Here is a 22046-nt window from a genome sequence, read left to right on the forward strand (position 1 = left end):
CGTACAATCATTATCGAACAGACCCTAGAACATTTATCTTTTCAAGACTCAAAAATTTATAAAATTTATGAAAACATATTTTTTCAATTTTTACTACGATTCTCACCATTTATTGTTGGAATCGGAAGCACCAAACATTTGATTGAAGTCATCGGTTTACAAAAACTCGTGTAATACATTTGGAATAATGGAAGAAAGAGGCAAAATAATATGATTTAAACTAGAATTGGACATAATTAACTCATGAGTAAATTTAGAGATAATGAAACTCAAATTACACCATAAAAGAGTTAATATGAAAATTATAGGAATTGTATTGTAGATTTAGAATGTAGAAAGGGTTGTGATGTGGAAAAAATGAAGTGCAAAATGGGGTATATAATTGTGTCCACTTAAAAAAAATGAATTTTTTGAATTCGACTTGATCCATGGCTTGTCTCAAAATGAGTAGTCGAACTGGGCACAATAACCAACGAGCAGCTCAATAAATATGACACTTGTACATCCTATTTTTGGTGACGATATCTGTCGAAAAATTTCATTAGGATGGTACAAAAGAACTTATTAGCCTAGAATAGCAACGGGGCAGGACCGAGCACGGCATTTGTCCCATTTATGCACCTTTTTTTCAAAGTTTTTGATAATTCATTTTATTTCCCCCCATTCATTAAAGTGTGATAATAATATAGCTATTATATTTTTTAATTTATTTATTTATTTCTAAAAGTTAAATTTATCAAATATATTATAAATTAAGGTCTTTAATATATCTTAGTTACCATCTTTTATTAAAATTAATCAAATTTCATAAAAATTTTCATTTGAAGTAAAAAAAAATAAAAAATAAATGGGGTGGGGTGAGGTTCCTGTTACCCATACTCACCCCGTCCTTGACCCCGATTACTAGATTAAGTGGATAATTCTCGTCCCGTTTGAGGTGAGCCCCACGGATATTAGGTATGAGGGTTTTTTAGTCATCTATGTAGTAGCCTTTCAAATGATGAGAAAATAAGAACATATAAAAAAGTTTAATATGATATTCATTTCAAAGTAAACATACAAAGAGCTTGTTCAAATCACATTATTTTCAAAAAAATACATTCTTTAACAGTGATTTGATATCATTTCAACCACACATTCTTCAATAAAATAATATTACACGTAAATCTAAAACTTTTTCTTATTTTTTAACCACACATTTCTCATTGATTTGACATGAATAATGCAATTTTTTACCTAAAATGTGGCCCAAACATGGGCAAAATATTTGTATAGATTCAATTATCAAAGGATATTATTTTAATATTCGTGAAGGTTAAAAACTTTAAGACAACTAGGGTCGTTTTCGCAATATGTTTGAAAAGTCAAAATGAGTTTTTAAGATTTAAAAGTTATTTTTGGACACGTTTGACTAATTTTATGAAAGTGTTTCTTCTAAATATAAAAGCTTTTAAAGAAAATTGATCTAATATGACTTTTTCTAAAAACACTTTCAAAATAAAAAATTCATTTAAAGTTAGGTTTTCAAATAAGTAACTTCCTTCAAAAGCTAAGTAAAGCTATACCAAACAAACAATTAAAAATTGGGCCATTTTCAAGTTTCAACTCATGGATCAGGCCACCAGGCTTACCAATATTAAGTACGCTTATTAAAGGGGAAAATTACCCAAAAACCTACCATTTAATTATACATTTCAAATATCACATCTTAAAACTTTTCTTTCACTAATGGGGAGTTAATTCATCTTTTAAATATTAATAATAATATTATAAAATTAAAATTTAATCCACATATTCAACCCCATCCACCTCCTGTGTTCAATCTTAATTTCATTCCTAACCTTATCTTCTCTTTCTTCTTCTTCTCTCTCTCTCTCTCTCTCTCTCTCTCTCTCTGTCTCTCTCTCTATACATACATACATACATATACACACACACACACTAGTCTCATGCCCATGCAATGCACGGGCTGTATTTTTTCCTAAGATAATGTTAGTATATGGTAAAATGGAAAATATATGGTCCTACTTTTGAAATGGAACAGGAGATATCCATAATAAAACAATATTAACCTTACAACATAAATTGTAAAGAAGAATTAATACTTTAGTCATGAGAAGTGAAAAAGATTTCAATAAATTAAAGCATCTTAGATTGATCCTATAGTTTGTACTTCTTACAAGCAAAACAAGAAAGACACAACAAGAAGAACAGACGTATATGGAACAACCAGACACCTGAAAGAACATTTGTGTGGATTTTTCTTTCATATAAAACTGATTCAACTTGAACTTCAGCTCTTCAAAGAGTCTCAACAAAACTTTTACTGGAAGTAAAATTTCTTAAAAGTACATTTTTATAGCCTATGAAATACATATGAGCTTTTTTGCAATTATTCAAAGTAATCTATTGAGTGAAAATATTATTTTCTTCTAAGAGACAGTAAAGTTTGAGTACTTGATTTATTAAAAGCATTAAATTTGTTAGAAGCATTAAATGCCCCCTAAAATTTCTATGTACATTTCACGAAAATAAGAACTTAATTTTCTTTTTAAATTATGTGAACTTCTTGAAATTAACAAGTATTTTTGCTCATCATTCTATGAAATGAATCGAGGAGCAAGTATCCATGAGCTTATTTATTAAAAGCGGAATATATCATTTTAAATTTATGACATAGTAACTATAGAAAAAAGAGATATGTGAATTTTAAGAAAAAAAAGGCAAAGAAAAATGTCAACTTTAAAGAGGATAATGAGAACTGGAAAAAAAAAATTGATTAACAATCACATTCAATAACATTATTCATCAAACAAGTATCAACATATGTGAACCAGATAACCATCAATTCCATTTCGGATTAAACTATTAAATGTAAAAAAAATTCATTTCCTCGCGGGTTTGGGGGTGTAAAATCATGGAAGCAAACATTTCTATTATTTTTATTATTCCACATAACAAAACCTCTGGATTTTCAACTGGGGCTCACCCAAGGAAAGTACAGCAATTTTCTATGCAGATTTTATTTTAAACACACTATCACCTCTTGGTATCATCCTTGTTCATAGACAAGCAACAATCAATTAAAAGACTCTGGTAGTTCAGAGTATCCAAAAGCTAGATGTATATATATTTAAAAGAGATGATCTTTTGTTAATTTTCACTTGGTGCTGATATTGTCATTAGTGGCTTGGTGTATGTGTACTATCTCTTGGCCTTTCTTTTTATTCGAGTATTTTCATGTTCTTTTGCATATTGGTTCTAAATTCTTGTTGGCCGTTTGCCATTCCGTTGTACTTACCTTTATTTAAATTTTATTCATCATTCTCTATTTTTCGGTATTGTAGAAGTATCTAATATTCTATATCATCCAGGGACCTCGACAATGGGTGGATTACTACATATTAAAATTAATTAGAAGTAATGAATTTAATTCATTAAGAGTAAAAATTAATTCAATACTTAGCAAACCATTGGAAAATGAGAAAAGGGAAAATAAAGGATATCATAAATACCTTGCAGCAGCATTGGAACCCACAGATATCATAAATACCCCATCCAAAGACTGTGGCACTACAAGTTAATTAATTAACTAATTATGTTAATTTTCAAAACATGAAATGGTTTTTGATGTAGATAAGAGAATGATGAAATTCAGCCTTACCAAACAAACAGGAAATCCAATACAATTTCAAGATTGGGAAGCAAACCAACAATAAGAATTAAAATCTGAAAGTACTAAGTCTCCAGACAGAGCATAATATTTTCTTTTGGATCCCCAACGAGTACTTGTGTTTTCGTTTTAACTTGATTACAAAAGCATCAAAATTCCTGATCAAAAATAGGAAAAGATTATTATAAAAGATGCACAATATCATAGAAAAAACTGCATAGCAGTTTCTTATGAAAAGTACGAAATTAACCACTTAAATTCTACACAAAACGCAGACAAACAAAGAAAAAAGAATATCGTTTGATATTTAAAAAAACTCAGCAATAAAATCATAAGTCTCGTTACAGATGACCCGGCCATCCACAGATACGAGGCTTGAGCGAATGCTGGATTGAACTCTAGCTCTGCTAACACCATTAAGACTAAATTATTCTAATATCACAGTTCATTTCCCAAAAAAAGCAGGTTTAGGAAATCAGCTTCAAACATATGAACATGTACACAATTACACTTAAAAGCACCAAATTGTAGAGAAAAACTCATATTGTCAAAATTATTGAAAAAAAACATAATATCCTAAAATTCAAAGAAATTGAAAAAATATGGGTTAAAAAATTTCTTAGATCACAGAAAAAGACTAACCAATTGTGGTCAACAAGAAGAAAAACGTCAGCTTTGATCGATTGCTCACTATCAACAATTTGGCTAAAAAATATAGAAGAGGCGTCGTGGAATGTGATTGTAGCGTGACAGAAAGAAAGAGATGGAAGATATTAGGTTTGGTTTTGTATCTCGTAAAGTTGCGTGATGAGGAAAATAAAAACGAAAAAAATTCTCCAAGAAGCGAGAAAGGAAAAAAATAAAAATAATAAAAAAACGCAAAATTTGTTATCACTCCGTGCACAGAATGGTTATCACTCCGTGCATGGAGTGATTTCTCACTCCATTACTATATATATATATATATATTTTAAAATTTTACTTATAGTAATTTTTTATGAATATTTAATCTAAAAAAATTAAAGCCCTTGTTTGAGCCACATTATTGGAATTAAAATGTATTTTTGAATAGTGTATTGATAGGAAATGTGTGATTAAGAAATAAGGAAAAGTTTTGGATTTGCGTGTAATATTATTTTATTGAAAAATGTGTGATTGAAATGATATCAAATCACTGTTAAAAATTTATTTTTTTGAAAAAATGTGGCTCAAACAGTGCATAAATATATCTAAATATTTACTTAAAATGTTGAAGTTAATATTTTTTTTATTTATAAGTAGTTTTTACAATTATTTAAATAACTTGAAGTGATTTTTTACTTATAAGTAATTTTTTACATTCTAGATAGTGTAATCTTTTTATTAATATTTAATTTAAAAACTAAATATATCTAAATATTTATACTTTAAAAATTTTAAGTTAATATTTTTTTACTTATAAGTAGCTTTTGCAATTATAAGAGAATGAGTGATTAATATTTTTTTTACCCATAAATAGTTTTTACAATTATAAATTTTTTATTACTTTTAAATAACTCGAAGTATTTTTTACTTATAAGTAACTTTTTACAATCTAGATAGTGTAATTTTTTATTAATATTTAATTTAAAAAACTAAATATATCCAAATATTTATACTTAAAAAAATTTTAAGTTAATATTTTTTTACTTATAAGTGATTTTTACAATTATAAGTTCATTTTACTTTTAAATAACTTGAAGTGATCTTTTTAGTTGTAAGTAACTTTTTACATTTTAAGAATAAAGAATAATTTTTATGTAAAAAATTATTTTAAAAAATATTATTACTAATAAAATTATAGAATATGGTCGATAGTTGATAGCGTAAGAAAATAGAGAAAGAGTATTGTGTGTCAAATTCAAAGCATGTAAGCTGCAGGTTATAAAATAGAAAAAGACGCCGCATGCACAGGTGATGGAGTGTAATCTTTTTATTAATATTTGATTTAAAAAACTAAATATATCTAAATATTTATACTTAAAAATTTTAAATTAAGATTTTTTTACTTATAAATAACTTTTGCAATTATAAGAGAAGGAATGATTAATATTTTTTTTACCTATAAGTAGCTTTTACAATTATAAGTTTTTTTATTACTTTTAAATAACTTGAAGTGATTTTTTACTTATAAGTAACTTTTTACATTCTAGATAGTATAATCTGTTTATTAATATTTAATTTAAAAAATTAAATATATCTAAATATTTATACTAAAAAATTTTAAGTTAATATTTTTTTTACTTATAAATAGCTTTTACAATTATAAGTTCGTTTTACTTTTAAATAACTTGAAGTGATCTTTTTAATTATAAGTAACTTTTTACATTTTAGAAATAAAGAATCGGTTTTATGAAAAAATTATTTAAAAAAATATTATCACTAATAAAATTATAGGATATGGTTGATTGTTGATAGCGTGAGAAAATAGAGAAAGAGTATAGTGTGTCAGATTCAAAACATGTAAGTTGCAGGTAAAATAGAAAACGACGTCGTTTTTGTTCCACCAATTAAAAAAAGAAAAGCTACAGTGTGACAAAAATATTATTTAAAAAATATTACTACTAATAAAATTATAAGATATGGTTAATAGTTGATAACATGAAAAAATGGAGTATTGTGTGTCAGATTCAAAGGACCAAACCAGTTTAATATGAAAATCAATGTGACAAAAATGAATAGTAAACCTCACATTCTCTCTTTTAGGATAAGGAGGGATTACTATCTCCACTCATCCCACCCCTTTCTATGTTCTAGTCTAATTAGTGGTGGTAGTTGTACTGGAGGTGGAGGAAGTGAGAATTTATGTGTGGACTTTATTAAAGTGGATTTTAGTGGTGGTGAAAGACGTAGCCGACTTTAGTGGTGGTAATTAACGTAGGCGGTGGACTGTACTGGACTCACCAACATGGTGGTGGCAGTTGTGCGGTGCCTGACCCATCGCTTCGTGTGGCTCTGCTTGCGCTGCCACCGCGCTCCATCACCGTGAAACGGACTTACCTGCTGTTGCATGCGGCTCTCTCTCATTCCATTCCCCTTCTCCATTTATCTAATCATCGGCAGCACATCTCCACCATCTATCTGTTGGTAGCACATCACCGCCGACAAACTTCAAATACCAGAGATGGAGTTCAGATTGTATGTGATGGTTGGAGATGGAGCTCAGGTTGTTGGATTTATTACCAGTATGTTGTGGTTTTGATTTTACTTTTGATTTTTGTATATGTGGTTTGGCTAAGAGGTGGTGACGCTAGCAGTGATGGTTAGGTGAAGGTGGTGCTAGTGGTCCTTTCCTCTATTTTCTCTGGTTACAAGTGGTTGTATTTGTGATGTTGGTTGGGGTTGTTAGTTATTGGGTGGTTGGTTGTGGTTGTGTGAGATTCAGATGGGCACAGCCGGTGAAATGGTAGTAATGGGCATAGGTCGTGAAGAGGTGGTGATAGTGCATGTAGGATGGAGTGGTGATGATGCAGTTGGTCACATGGTCATTTGCCTTGATCACTAGCCAATTCATAGATCATATATCATTATTAAAGTCACATATGCTACTAATCACAAGTCACGATTCATACATTATATGTCACAATTTGTCGTTAAAGTCACAATTCACTGGTCACATGTTTGAATTCACAAGTCACGGCCATTTTGTATAGGTCACAAATCCATATAAACAAGTTTTATGTTGTTCTGTAAAAGTCACGGATCAAATTTACATGTCACACTTTATGTTACTAGTCACAGGTAACATTCATGGTTTACAAGTCATATTTCATATGTCACAATGTGCACAGGTTACAAACCCAATAGAACTAATCACGGGTCATTGGTTAAAAAAAATGTTGCCGGAGTGGTCATCAGAGCAATTTGCCGACGCAATTGCTGGAGCAGTTGTGGGAGCTGATGGCTATCTCCGGCGAAGGGGTGGAGGAAAGGTGGTATAGTGGGGTGAGATGGCATGGGATGAAAATAATTAATATATATTATATTATAATTTAGTCCTTGTTTGGTATCCATTCTTTTTAAAATACATTTTCACTCTTCTATTTTCAATCACATATTTTTCAATAAAATAATATTATCTACAAACCTAAAACTTTTCCTTATTTGTTAATCTCGCATTCTCTATCGATTTGCTATTCTAAAATGCATTATTAGAAAATAATGGGACTCAAACGGGCTTTTAATATTTAATAAATTTATTTACCACCTGATTTTTGAAATATTTTAGTGAGTTTGTTATTTATGAAATGTAATCTTTAGCACTAAAACTTATATATTGATCCCTTATTAAAGTGTCACGCTGTTAACGCGAGATTAAAAAAAATTAAGAAGCCTCACTTTGACAATCATGCTTTTCAAAAAAATATTTCAACATATTCACACAATAAAATATTTTGTATGTAAATTTTCTCCTATATTTAATTATACATTCTCGTAATGATTTGTTCCTTTTGACATTTTTTCAGCCAGTTCCAATTTCTTCTACCTTGGACGTGGACCCACTGTCAACGGAAGAATATTTTCCACAAAAGCACATCTTTAAAAAGGCTATTTGTAATTTGCCTATTTTATCCCCCAAAATACCAAACTGCCAATTCAAAGTAGGTGTCAAAATGAGGACTGAACTGGTAAATGAAATTTTCAACGGGTAGAATTGAGATTGAATTTTTTAATTTTTATTTATTTATTATTATTATTTTTCAGACATGTGAGATGCGCCAGAAATTTATTTATTTATTTTTTTTTTCAGACATGTGAGATGCAAATTTATTCTTAAAAGTTAAAAACCCTGCAGTAAAAATTCAAAACTAATTTCCCATTTTCAAGTAGTTGAAGCCTAGGAATTATGGGTTCCGAGGATTCAATAAAGCATCCTCTTGTCTTCGCTTATTATGTGACAGGCCATGGTTTTGGCCATGCAACCCGCGTTGTTGAGGTTCATCGAACTCTCTCTTTCTCTAATAATCTGTCTCTGATTCTGCACTATTTATATAGATAACCCATTTGATATAATGCGCTACTTTTTGATGATTTCAGCTTCGGGTTTTATTCAAGATTATTGATCAAAATGCCTTGGTTTAATTCAGTGTGTGACCGTGGGATCGAATGTGCTTGTTTTATAGGAGTTGGAGAAGCCTATTTTATGATTTTGATGTAAATGTATGATTTTAATTTGATTCAGTGCGTGCGTGTTTGTTTTATAGCTAGAATACGATGTAAAACTTAAGAGAAGCACATTTTGAGTATAATTGATAATGTCCATTTAATTGTTTAGATCTAGCTTGCCATTGACACTACTTTTTAAGTATTTAGATGATTTTTTTTTTTTTTGGCATTATTAGATGATCAAATTCTGTTTATAATTTTGATCATAATGTATTATTTGACTGCGATTCAAACTTGCTGTAGTAAAAATCGAAGAAATGATGGAAGTTAATGGGGGTAGAAAGGGGTTGGAAATGGATAGAAAACTTTACATCCATTCCATGGAGGTAAATTTTAAGTGGATGAGTGGCAAAAGCTTTTAATAATAATTAAAAAAAATGGGAACAAGAAACGTTGATGCTGAATTTACAAGAGTTGTTCATCGGGTGTTCAGTTTAGGCTCCTGTACCAATGCTTTGGTTGGATATAAACTACTTGGCCGTTTTCATTCTTCCTTATTGTAATCTTTGCCAAATCATTTCTGGATAATTGTGGTAGAACATTGGACTGTCTTTATTCTGAAACAAAATCTGATTGAATTGCCCTTCAGGATCTGTTGCAGAGAGGTTACTTGAAAATATTTTATAAAGTTTTGGGTTTAAGAAATAAAATTATACCTGGCCGTGATTTCATTCATTTTTAACAAGAAATATTGAAAATTAGATTGATGATCATTTATTTTATCATCTTCAATACATTCAAAACTTAAAACGTTTTTCCAAAACTGCAAAAGAATCACACTAGAAACTTCTTTTCATGTTCATGATCTCAATTTTCATATGGTGCTACTTAAGTTAAAACATGAAATTTTGTTAAATTATGTTAAAATTATTTCAGCTGTACTTTGTTCCTTTCATTATCACGGTAAGCATATAATGTGGCTGTATATTTATCAATTTTTCTTATATGGTTTCATCGCCATTACAGCTTCGAAAGGGGTGTATTAGTTTAGGAACTTGTCAAATCATCATTGATTTTATTAATCTTACAAATTTATTTAGTCCTCATTAGCCTGCTTCTAAGACGGATCTATCTCTTTCTTAAAGTAAGAAACTGCTAATATGGTGAATATATACTCGCTACTTTGCATATGCTATTTGGTAACCAATTTGAATTTCCTGCATGCCCTTAGGTTGCTTGACATCTCATCTGCTAATATGGTGAATATATACTCACTACTTTGCATATGCTATTTGGTAACCAATTTGAATTTCCTGCATGCCCTTAGGTTGCTCGACATCTCATCCTGGCTGGACATGATGTTCACGTGGTCACTGGTGCACCAGACTACGTTTTCACAACTGAAATACAGTCTCCTCGTCTTTTCATCCGCAAGGTTTCTCTATTTATTGGAAAATGCTTCATGACAAAAGATTTTTACTTAAGATATGTTCATTTTTTGCTGTGTCATTCAGTTTAAATACAAATTTTCTGCAATTCTAGGTGCTCTTAGACTGTGGCGCAATTCAAGCAGATGCTTTGACGGTTGATCGCCTTGCTTCTCTGGAGAAGGTCTGACTGACTGATAATCAAACAACTAAGCAATGCTTTAAATAAATATCATGAAACAAATTGCCTGCTCTTTATATGACTTAGATTTTTGCTGGTTGATTTAGTATTCTGAGACAGCCATAGTTCCGCGTGATTCTATTTTGGCGAAAGAAGTGGAGTGGCTGAAATCCATCAAGGCGGATTTAGTGGTAAAAAATATCATTTTAATTATTTCATATACTACAAAGTTGAAGTTTTCGTTGTTTGGCCTTCATTTATAGCACCAGGCCGTAATATGATAATTTAATTGTAGACATTTAGTTGTTTATAATTTGCGTGTGGAGAATAGGAGAAATATGATCAGAAAAGGTAAAAGCTAACACATTCAGCTTTTAAACTTTTACGTGTTTTAGAATGTGGATGTTCAGTCTGCATGAAATCAAGTAACTTATAATAAACTAAATCATAGCTTCACTGATAATGCACCTTTTGTTTAGTTATAGAATGAAAATAAAACAAAATTTAATAAACAAGACATTTCAACAATTAAATATTTTGTTTTTTTCCCATTGCTTTCTAGAGATTCCAACCTAAGAAAAGACTTATCAGCTTTTATGCTTTCCTGATGCGGGGCACTGACATGATTTTGATTTTCAAAATGACCTTCTTTATTCGTTTTTTGTTTTTCACTTTTATGCATTCAGGTCTCAGATGTTGTTCCAATTGCTTGTCGAGCAGCAGCTGATGCTGGAATTCGCTCGGTTTGTGTCGCCAATTTCAGGTGATCCCCTCTCTCTTTCTTCAATTCCCAAAATATGGTTCAAGGAAAATGAAAGATTGTTAGAATGGAAATGGTTGAAGCCTGAATTATTTTCTATATGAATTTGTCTCTATCAACACATTTGTCTTGTTTTCCATACAAAGTTTCTGAGTAGTAGAAAATGTTTATTTCCATTGGCAGTTGGGACACCATCTACGCTGAATATATAACGGTAGCTGAATATCATATGCATTCAATAGTGCGGCAGGTGAATTTAGCAAAGCTGACTGTTGTCATAAATGTTTGTGCGTTCTTTTGCTATTATTGATCTGCATCAATATATTAGTTTAAGGTAGCTTCCATATAATTATAAATTAAGATGCATTAGTTGGACTATATGACGTAGTTGAAACCCACACGTTTGGGTTAAGGATTTATAAAACAAACTTGCAAGCGTGAAATACTATTGCAAACTGTTGATATTTTCTTGAAGCAAGTCTTTTCTGACTGTCTGGATCATCCTTCAACTTTCACCCTGATATTTCCCTCTCCTCATGGTTTTCATTTTATATTATACCTGCTCTATCAAATGTATGTGGGAATTCTGATGTTAGTAAGATTTTGCTTTTAATATTTGCCCTCTTTCTCCTGAAACTGCGAAGAGACATTTGGTAAGTGCACAGGGAACTGAGGGAGGACTACTCTCTGATGTTTAAATCTGGATGCCAACACCATAAAACTTATATCCTGCCTTTGTCCTTTAGTAAACATGGACAGAAAGAGGTGCATAACTCAGTCGAATTTTGTCAACCAAGTTTTAGATATCTGAACCCGATTACAGTTTATTTGTTTTTGTGAACAGAAGAAAAGTTTCTGATGTTGTCACCTTTTAAACAAATAAGCTGGCATTGCCTCCAGTTCAATGATTTGTTCTATACTGGGGCCATCACTATATCCACACCTCCAGGAGATCACTAACAAAGGAGATTAGCACTAACACTCCATATAGCTCCCTCAAGGGGAAATATTGTTCATGCTTATGTTGAGTTAGGGGGAAAACATATTTAACAAGGGTAATTAGTAATACAAACTGGGTGCAAGAAAGTGGAGGAGATGCTAGTAGTATACTAATATTTAAAAATGTGATTTACTTTAGAAAGAAGATAAAGTAATAGTAACAATAAGTAAAGGTGGTTTCTAGTATTCATTGAAAACTAAATGCCACCATTGAATTGGGGCTGGTGATTGGGGGTTGGGGTGGGAGGGGTAGCCGGGTAGGTGTAGGGGTAAGCGGGGGCTGTTACCATTGAAATCTAATACTTGCAAAAGTGTTTAGAACTGTCCACCATCCTTTCCATTACCTTTCAAAATTCTACCAGCTCTAACTAGAAATTATAATAGAAAGGAAAAGAGTAACATGTTTTAGCTTAATCTGGTCCTTCACAAGGAAAAGCAGGGTCCTGCAGTTATTGAAGCATCTTTCTGTCTTTATTGAATGCCATGTTGGGGGAAAAAATATAATAAGTGAAACAACCGTCTGCAGCAGTCAAATCAATTTTAGCCCTTCATCTTCTCATCATAGGAATGTTCCTAAATACTTTGATATTTTCTTGGTTGGGATTGTTTCCGATTTCTCTTGAGTTACACCACCTTTCTGTATTTATTTACTTTGTTGGAAATCATTTTAACATTTTCCTACATTCCTTGCTCTTCTGTTCATAAAATATTTTGGCATTAGGTGGTCATTTTATTCATTATGAGGTCATTTTATTGTCGATGCAGATTGCGGAGGATTACTCTCACTGTGAATTTCTTATCCGTCTCCCTGGATACTGCCCAAGTATGCCAACACGTCTCATTACCAATGATCTTTTTGTTCTTCTGCTCTTAATTTTTGCCTTAGCAAATCTAAAGATGGTTGGTAAACACTACAGTGCCTGCATTCCGGGATTCAATTGATGTGCCTTTGGTGGTGAGGAGATTGCACAAGTCCCGTGAGGAGGTACATGATATAAAGCCCTTGTTTGAGCCCCATTATCTCAAAACACATTTTTCCTCAAACTCATTTTCAACAACACATACTTCCAATAAAATAATTATCACATAAAATCAAAACTTTTTCGTACTTTTCAACAATCAATCTTCAAAAAAATAATATTACAAAATTCATTTTTTGTTAACTCAAACGGGGGCAAAATTTTCTATAGAATTTTATTAATGGCATTGTTGGTATATTTACTTATTGTGTAAAATGTAAATTGTTCATTTTTTTATCATGTCTAGGTGAGGAAAGAACTTGGTATTGGAGAGGATGTGAAGGTTGTTATCCTCAACTTTGGTGGACAGGTAACTGCACAGTCATTTTATGAAGATTTTATTGGATGCTTTTTAGGGGGTCGTTGCACTGACTGGTTCAGGTTTAGCTTTCATTTTGAATACATTATAAGACGGTCACTATTTGCAGCCGTCCGGCTGGATATTAAGGGAAGAGTACCTGCCTCCCGGTTGGCTTTGCCTGGTATCTTATGCTTTACTGTTGGGTGCTGGGTAGAGTGTACTGAGATATTCTATCATCGAGGGTTAAATGTTGTTTTCTTCCTGGATTTAGGTTTGTGGTTCTTCTGAAAGTCAGAACCTTCCTCCAAATTTTGTGAAGCTAGCAAAAGATTCGTATACTCCTGATCTGATTGCTGCATCTGATTGCATGCTTGGTTAGTTAATAAATCTTTCTGCATAGCTGACTTTGTTTTGACATCAAGTGGTTTTCATAGCATCCTTGTAGTATTTTATTTTTATTTTAAATTACGTATTTTTTTATTAATTATAGCAGCCTTATAAATTATAATATCTCAGGAAAAATTGGATATGGAACGGTTAGTGAGGCCTTGTCATACAAGGTACCATTTGTCTTTGTGCATAGGGACTACTTCAATGAAGAACCATTTCTGAGAAACATGCTTGAGGTGAGATTTCATTGCTGCTCTTTCTTCTCGTTGATGATTGTTCTATCCACATCCTTTGGTATATCCAACTTCTTGTAAATATATTATTCTCTTTTCGTCTCGTTTTATTGTCTCTTTTCTCTTTCTCTCTCGTTTGAGAATATATATTATCATTCTGGATTAATGAATGCTTGGTCCTTCTTATCAGTTCTATCAAGGTGGTGTTGAGATGATTAGACTGGATTTACTCACTGGACACTGGAGTCCATATCTTGAACGTGCAGTTAGTCTGAAACCATGCTATGAGGGGGGCACTAATGGTGGAGAGGTATCTTTGTTTTTCTTTATATGGAAAGTCAATTTTTTTTTTTAATTTTAGTTTTGAAATAAATGACATTAATGTAAAGGTATTTCAATTACCTTGAAATTCTCTATTATAATTATTTTTTCCTCAGCAAGTATCCTACTATCTTATACAAGGAAAATGCAAAAACATGATGTAAACTAATTGAGCGAGCGTGAGAAGTATGTTAAATTTAGTATTATGTTATGCTTCGATTCCGGACAAATCGAATGGGAAAATATCTTCATGGTTACACGTTTTTAGATATGCACAAGTTTTTCTTATTAGCACAATTCTAAGAAATATACAGAATCTGATTAACAATTATTTACATTGCCAATTCATTCTTCATTTTGTCCCACCATTCCTAGCATTATGTTCGTAACTAGCAAGTTTTCATGGAATGTAGCTTGGTGAAGACAAAATACTGTAATTATATCCATTGCTAGAGACTTTCTGGCCATATTTTCTTTTCATGAAGTTCATTATCTACAAATGAAACGTATAGTGCTTCCCTAGATACTGTTCTATTTAGATCACAAGTCATTTATTCTCATGGGAGAAATGTCATACTCATCTGTCATATTCTAGAGAATCCTCATGATGAACATTCAATTTTGATTTTAATGGTATTTGATGTCATTCTTTCCTTTTAGGCTTTTTAATTGGTGGTATTGTTTGAGAGTTTTGTTGGAAATTTATGAAAATTTCTATAATTGGTAAAATTTCAGGTTGCAGCTCAAATATTGATGGAAACAGGCTCTGGAAAAACTATACATCAGATAAGGTATGACTAAGAATTTGGCATCCATTCAATGAAGCCAATGTAACCTTACTATTAGACACTTTCTTTGAGTAAACAGAATAATGTTTTCATTTCTTCGAGCTTTTTACAGCGTCGGAAAGGGAATTTCCATTGCTGTAAATGAAATCACTCAGACTAGGTGAGGATTTCCATGAGGGTTCTTGAAGATTTTGTAGAAGTAGAGGGGGGATTTAGCCTTTAGGGAATAGATTTCTCCGGCTAACAATTTCTCAATGAAAATGCCCGATGACCTCTTATAGGAGCAGAAAGGGCAGAAAAATGTTGACTAGTGACATTAATATATATGCTGGACAACTTAACCTCCTGTGTTTGTTGCTAAGCAATGAGAACTATTACAACAAGAACAAGAACAAATTTCAAGTCTTTCAATATCAACATTGACTATTTTTGGGCAATCCAACTTACATCCAGTGCCTTCTGAAGTTAAATAAGCTTAAGAACCAGACATTTATATTGACCCTTCGTGCACCTTGATAAGTGTATATTATGCACTTATTTAGACTTCTATTCTTGCTTATTTATTGACAAATTGAGTGAATGTCTATTTAATTTCGTGTAAAATATGTTAATTGTTTCCCATTTGAATGCACTTGAATGAAATTGGCTTTAAAAATGTGAAATTAAAATCATGAGTTTAGAGAGCAATTGGAGGAGAATCATGATTGTTCAATATGATGAATTTAGGGAGCAATTGGAGGAGAATCACGAGTTTTGGAATTTAAATCAAACAATTGAAAAGTTTGAGGATTAGAATGCAAATTTTTGGAACTTATTATGGACAATTTTAGGATGATGATGACCTAATTATGAAGATTCAAAGATGAGGACTAAAGATGAGAATCACTAGTTTTGGAATTTAAATCAAACAATTGAAAAGTTTGAGGATTAGAATGCAAATTTTTGGAACTTATTATGGACAATTTTAGGATGATGATGACCTAATTATGAAGATTCAAAGATGAGGACTAAAGATGAAAATAAAAAAGGGCTCAAGCCAAACTAAGAGAAGTTGTAGGATCAAAATAGACACGGAGCAAAGTTATGCCCTTGCGTTTGTAACATGGATGACCAGTAAGCAAAATTATAAGGGTATGCGGTCGCAACCCAAACAAGGGTGCGATCGCATGGTACGATTTTGGGCAGAAAATATGATTTTCATATTTTGATCAAATTCTTCTACGAAATCAATTTTTACACGAATCGCAATCTAATTTTGGAGTCAATACATATATGGGTTGTGCTGTGTGTACACAATGGTGTACACACGATTTTACACCCCCTTCACATGTAGTAAAATATTCGTGGACCCCTTCTATGTGAAGGGAGTGTAAAGCCGTGTAACACAGCATTTTCCATACATATATACATTCATCTACAATTAAATGAGGCTTGTTGGGACTCAATGTGTACATATTATTTTTAAGTCAAAAAGAATCTTAGAATTCAAAAAGGCTTGATAACACAAACACGAGGGTAACTGTTTTGCTTTTGTTCCACCTACGGTTTTCAGGAATTTGGATGGAAAGAAAATGAATATTAGAAAATTGAATTACTTCGAACTTATTTTCTTGAGAATTGTCAATTAATGTGTTTGATAGGTATAATTTTTCACCTGAAAAATGTTGAAATTTTTTATCTTTTGGTGTTCGTTTGGCTTTATTTTTCATAAAAATTGTCAATTAACAAGACAAAATTTGTTACAATTAGAGATAGAATTTGTTCCAATTGTAAAAAAATAATAATAAAAAAAGGGCTCACATGGGTTTAGTGGAAAATGGTTTTCCACAAAATCAAGGAAATTGCACATGTGTGGGGAATAAAGGAAAAAAATTTGTCAAGAAAATTTTTGCCATCAAACACGTCGAAAGGTGGAAAATGGAAAATGAAAATTGTTTTCCATGGAAAATCGGCCGAATCAAACAGGCCCTTAGAGTGATGAATAAGTTAATAGAATTTGAAATGTATGGATACGTAAATGGCTTGATTGTTTAGAAACACGGGAGGAATTGTTTTTTCTTCTGTCCCACCCACTGTTTTCAAAAGGTTTTAAACGATACAGAACCATATTTTCATTGAAAACATTTTTCTGGATTTTATGGAACATTTCCCCCGATAGTTTCGGCATCTGTCATTTTGATTTTTCTTTCCAATCCTTCGAGGAGTGGGTGAAATGGTATTTATGTCATAAAAAATATTCTATTTAGTATTTGCCAATTTAGAATTGAGTTTATATTTGGGTTAAATCCACCCATAATTACCGTATTTTAACCTTGGTGTTACCTAGACTACCCAAATTGATTTTGATTTACCATGTCAGTGTACTTTATATTTACTGTCATCATGATCACTCAAATTGATTTTGATTCAATATGAGCACCCAACTTCATATAGCATTTCAGTTAAGTCACGATTATTACCACAAAAAAAAAAAAAAAAATGAAAGCACAAACAGTTTCCCCCCTTGATTTGTGTTTGATTACATTATATAAATTTTTAATTTGGGTTAGTGGATTTTTTTACGTAATAAATTATTTTCTTGATTAGGATTTGTTTTATATTATATGATTTTTCCTAATCTGGGTTAGTGATTTTTTTTTTTAATTAAATTTTCTGTGCGTGTGAAAGTGTGTGTGTGTGTTTATTATATATTTTATGTGTTAGCAGAAAAAAAAAATTGTTTCTGCTTTCATATAATTAATTATTTATTTTTATTTTTTTGTAAGGAACACCATGATGTTTGTTATTTTATTTTTGTTTCTGATTTTCATCATTTTTTTGTTGTTTTAATAATTATTTGTGATTTTTTTTTTTTAGTTTTTTTTTTGGTGATAATAATTAGGTGCCCTGACTCAAATATTATATGAAGTTAGGTAATCATGGCTATGATGAATCAAAATCAATCTAGGTGACAATGATAATACTAAAAAAAGGTTGAACCCCAACCTTAAGGGCCCCCACCGACCCTGCCCTGGGCCATCGTGGAGGAGGTAAATCGCAGTATGTGCCTCTCAGGAGTCAGGGTGGAGAGCACATGGATAAGCAATATAAAGCACAGTGGTCATAAGTTTAATCGAATTTATTTTTTTATGATGGATACTAGTTATAAATTTTTGTAAATGCGAATGAAACAAATGTGCGTTCAATTTTAAGTTCCGTGATATTTAAATAATCTTGGAAAAAAAAAATCAAAAGCTCTAAATAAAAGCTAGAATTCAAATTAAAATAACACATATTGTGGCAAAGTCTTATTGGTCCATGTGTATCATCAGGGAACCGTATTGCCCAATTAACTTATCCGTGAATTCTAGGTGTGGCTTCGGAATCGAATCAAATCGAGAACCAATGGGAATCTTAGTTATGAAATCATTAGTTCCATATATAACTATAGAAGTGAACCGAAATCGAACCAATCGGTTTTGATTTGGTTCGGTCCAATTCTTTATATTAAAATTTTTACCAAAACAAAGTATTAAACTACTTGTCAAATTTAAAATAAATAAAATAGAGTTAAAATTACTTATCAATCTTTGTAATCAAATAATATAAAAATCAATTAAATAAGACAACAAATAAAAATGCACTTGAAGATTCAAGATCAATTAACAAGGACATAAAAAATGATAAAAGCTGAATCAAAAATTAATTTTAAAAATATTCATGCAGCAATATATATTAAAAAATGGGTATAATATTTATAATGTGATTGTCTCCAATAATCTTCAAGGAAAAGGTCTTGATTCTCATGATCGACCATTATGAACAACAAGAAATTTGAGTTCTTATGAAAGATTGGACTAAAAATATACATTTGCTCATTGAGGTTGCATTAAGCTATGAATTTTTGTAAAGTATTTATAAAATTATTTAGATATAAATATTGATTAAGTTATTTATGTAAAATAAAGAAGAAAAAGAAGTGTATGCAAAGTGAAATTTTGGCGTAAGATAACTTTAGGATCTAGTATTCAAATATTTGGTGCATATTTGTGCAACATACCAACAAAAAGAGAAATTAGGGAGAACCGAGTTCACTATTTGTTCTTAAGGTAGTACCAAGAATCGGATCGAAATCGATTGGTTCTTGATGCATGGTCCTAAGATCAATCCATTGAATAGAGAAGCCGAAAATGAACCAACCAATTCCATCCGATTCCACTGATTGTAGAAAAAAAAAAAGTCACCCCTAATGAATTCGTTGACACAAATTTTACTATACCTGTATTGATAGATTTCAAACATCTTTCAAACATGATAGCTTATTTCTAGTTGTTCAAATTCCGCACTCAAAATTACACTACTCTTGGATTACACTTTCTTATTTATTAATTTTGTATTGGTTTTATTCTGTTGTCTTAACGACTTATTAATTTTTATTTGTTAGATTGTTGTAACCCTTATCTTTTTATTATTGAATCGTTGTTGACTTGCCAGGTCAATTTTAAATTAGATTTTTGTTGCTTTGTTTGCTTATTATTAAATAAATTATATTGTTGTTGCCTTGTCTACTTAATGTTTGATTTTGTTGCCTTAAAAAGGCACCCCTAATGAATTCGTTGACACAAATTTTACTATACTTGTATTGATAGATTTCAAACATGATAGCTTATTTCTAGTTGTTCAAATTCCGCACTCAAATTTATACCACTCTTGGATTACACTTTCTCATTTATTAATTTTGTATTGGTTTTATTCTGTTGTCTTAACGTCTTATTAATTTTTATTTGTTAGATTGTTGTAACCCTTATCTTTTTATTATTGAATCGTTGTTGACTTGCCAGGTCAATTTTAAATTAGATTTTTGTTGCTTTGTTTGCTTATTATTAAATAAATTATATTGTTGTTGCCTTGTCTACTTAATGTTTGATTTTGTTGCCTTATCTTTATATTATTGGTTCGTTGTTTTCTTTTTATTCTCTTTATTTTGAGAATTTTGAGAATTTATCGATCATAGTTAGGCTTGGGCGCATATTGGTTTCGATTGGTTTCGATTCGAACCTAAAACCAAAATCAAATTAGTCGATTTGGGTGAATTTCAACTCAAACTAACTCTTAAACCGAATCGAACCAAACCAAGTTGGTTTGGTTTGGTTTGGTCCAGTTAGTCTATTTGGACTTTTACTCCAAATTGAATTTAAAAAGAAAAAAAAAATTGTCCAAGTTTTCGGCCAATTAAATTATAAGAACTAAAATAATTAAATAACTTTATATTATAAGAGTTATTGACTAACAAATAAAAGTAGGTTAATAGAGACAAATCAATAGAAAAATTAAGAATTTTGTTGCCTTTTTATGCCTTGTGTAGCCTGACTGCTTGAGTGGAGAAAAAACCCAAGTACAACATAATGAACTTGTGAAAGAAAACTTTTAGTACTATTACTTATCGATAACATCATAGATTTGAGGGAATCGTGATATAGTTATGAGATTAGAGTTTATTTTTTGATTTTTATTTTTTTCAAAAAAAAAAAAAGTAAACATGTAAGTGAATTGGATTGGTTCGGTTAATCAGCAGTTTGAGGCTCAAACCATGACTGAACCAATTTACCATTGTTTTGCTTAAAAGAAAATAAAATCAAACCAATTATCTGTGTCAAACCGACCCAAACCAACCCAAGTCAGTTCGATTTGATCGATTTTTTTTGTCTAGGTCAAAGTTGAACGTGCGTTATGCATTTTTCTGAAAATGCTTTATAGGTGTTATAAAAATAATATTGTAAGATATAAGAATATAAAAAAATAATTAAATCAAATTGTTTGTGTAGAATGAACTTTTGATTCAAATAAAAAAAAAGAAAAAGAAAAAAAAGAACCAGTTTGTGAAAACAATTTAAATACTTGAGAAAGTAAATTAAAATAGTCCCTCTGTTCATCCTTTTGATCTGAACTAAACATCCAACGAATATCATCTTTTCTTCATATTCGCTTAATATACATCGAATATATCAATTGCAAATTGTGTCTACTTCCACATTTACCTTTTTTGGTATCTTAGCATTAATTGAATAAAATCAATTGGAAGAAAACTTTAAGAAAAAAAATCATCTTTTGTTTCAAAATTTTTTTATTGAATTTAATTTAACCATTGTTTGATCCCCATTTTTCCACTAAAATACATTTTTCAACAGTGATTTGACCTTACTTCAGTCACATGTTTTTCAATAAAATAATATTATACGCAAATCTAAAACTTTTTTTTATTTTTTAATCACACATTTTTTCATCAATACACTATTCAAAAATGCATTTTTTTGACACGAATGGGGGTTCAAACAAGGGCTTATTATTCAATCAAGTTGAATGAATATGCCAAATGTATAGTGATCATAGTTAAATAATTGGCAAAATAATTCATGGTAATAATGTTTAAATGATTAAATAAATCCAGTAAATATTGAAAAATGAAAAAAATAATGAATTTGTCAAATGTGGTTGAAAAACGAAAAAGCAAGGCAATGAATGTGTTAGATATACGTTCATCTAACTAAAATAGTTGAAATATAATTAATGATAATATTGTTCAAATAGTTCAAATGATTAATAAAGTAAATACATATTGAAAAACAAAAAATAAAGTATTATTGAAATAATTGAATTATAGTGAGGATAGAATTGTCCAAAAAATGATTCTTACTTGATTCGATATTAATATATTACAGATTATAGATAAATGGAAGGTCAACTTTGTGTCGAGATGAAAGATACTGTTTTCATTCTTTAAAAGATAAGTGGATATAGTTAAAGTACACTTCATGATGGATCGATCGGAAATCAACCTTCAATTCCTATTT

The 22046-nt window shown here is 30.8% G+C and overlaps 1 protein-coding gene across 2 annotated transcripts; it reads left to right on the forward strand.

Annotated features, from left to right (window-relative positions):
• Positions 1 to 8460: 8460 nt before the first annotated feature.
• LOC111398645 (L-arabinokinase-like) lies at positions 8461 to 15633 on the forward strand. 2 transcript variants are annotated; one of them, XM_023025646.1, is made up of 15 exons: positions 8462 to 8627; positions 10125 to 10232; positions 10340 to 10408; positions 10513 to 10596; positions 11092 to 11168; positions 11349 to 11415; positions 12930 to 12987; positions 13082 to 13149; positions 13431 to 13493; positions 13612 to 13665; positions 13756 to 13858; positions 14001 to 14110; positions 14298 to 14417; positions 15164 to 15219; positions 15329 to 15633. In XM_023025646.1, the coding sequence occupies exons 1-15, from the start codon at positions 8538 to 8540 to the stop codon at positions 15378 to 15380; spliced, it is 1179 nt and encodes a 392-aa protein (XP_022881414.1). In that variant the 5' UTR covers positions 8462 to 8537; the 3' UTR covers positions 15381 to 15633. The 2 variants fall into 2 exon arrangements, with proteins under 2 accessions (XP_022881415.1, XP_022881414.1); XM_023025647.1 differs by lacking the exon at positions 13612 to 13665 and having other exon boundaries at positions 8461 to 8627.
• The last annotated feature ends 6413 nt before the right edge of the window (positions 15634 to 22046 follow it).

Source organism: Olea europaea, chromosome 8, assembly GCF_002742605.1.
Source record: "Olea europaea var. sylvestris chromosome 8, O_europaea_v1, whole genome shotgun sequence".
In the NCBI taxonomy this organism is placed as follows: domain Eukaryota; kingdom Viridiplantae; phylum Streptophyta; class Magnoliopsida; order Lamiales; family Oleaceae; genus Olea; species Olea europaea.

What these genes read in the sequence shown, in the direction of transcription:
- LOC111398645 (XM_023025646.1), top strand. Translation starts at nt 8,538, where the DNA reads ATGGGTTCCGAGGATTCAATAAAGCATCCTCTTGTCTTCGCTTATTAT. An exon ending in TCCTCAACTTTGGTGGACAG is followed by an intron (nt 13,494 to 13,611) that starts GTAACTGCACAG and finishes CACTATTTGCAG; the next exon opens with CCGTCCGGCTGGATATTAAG. An exon ending in CTCCCGGTTGGCTTTGCCTG is followed by an intron (nt 13,666 to 13,755) that starts GTATCTTATGCT and finishes TCCTGGATTTAG; the next exon opens with GTTTGTGGTTCTTCTGAAAG.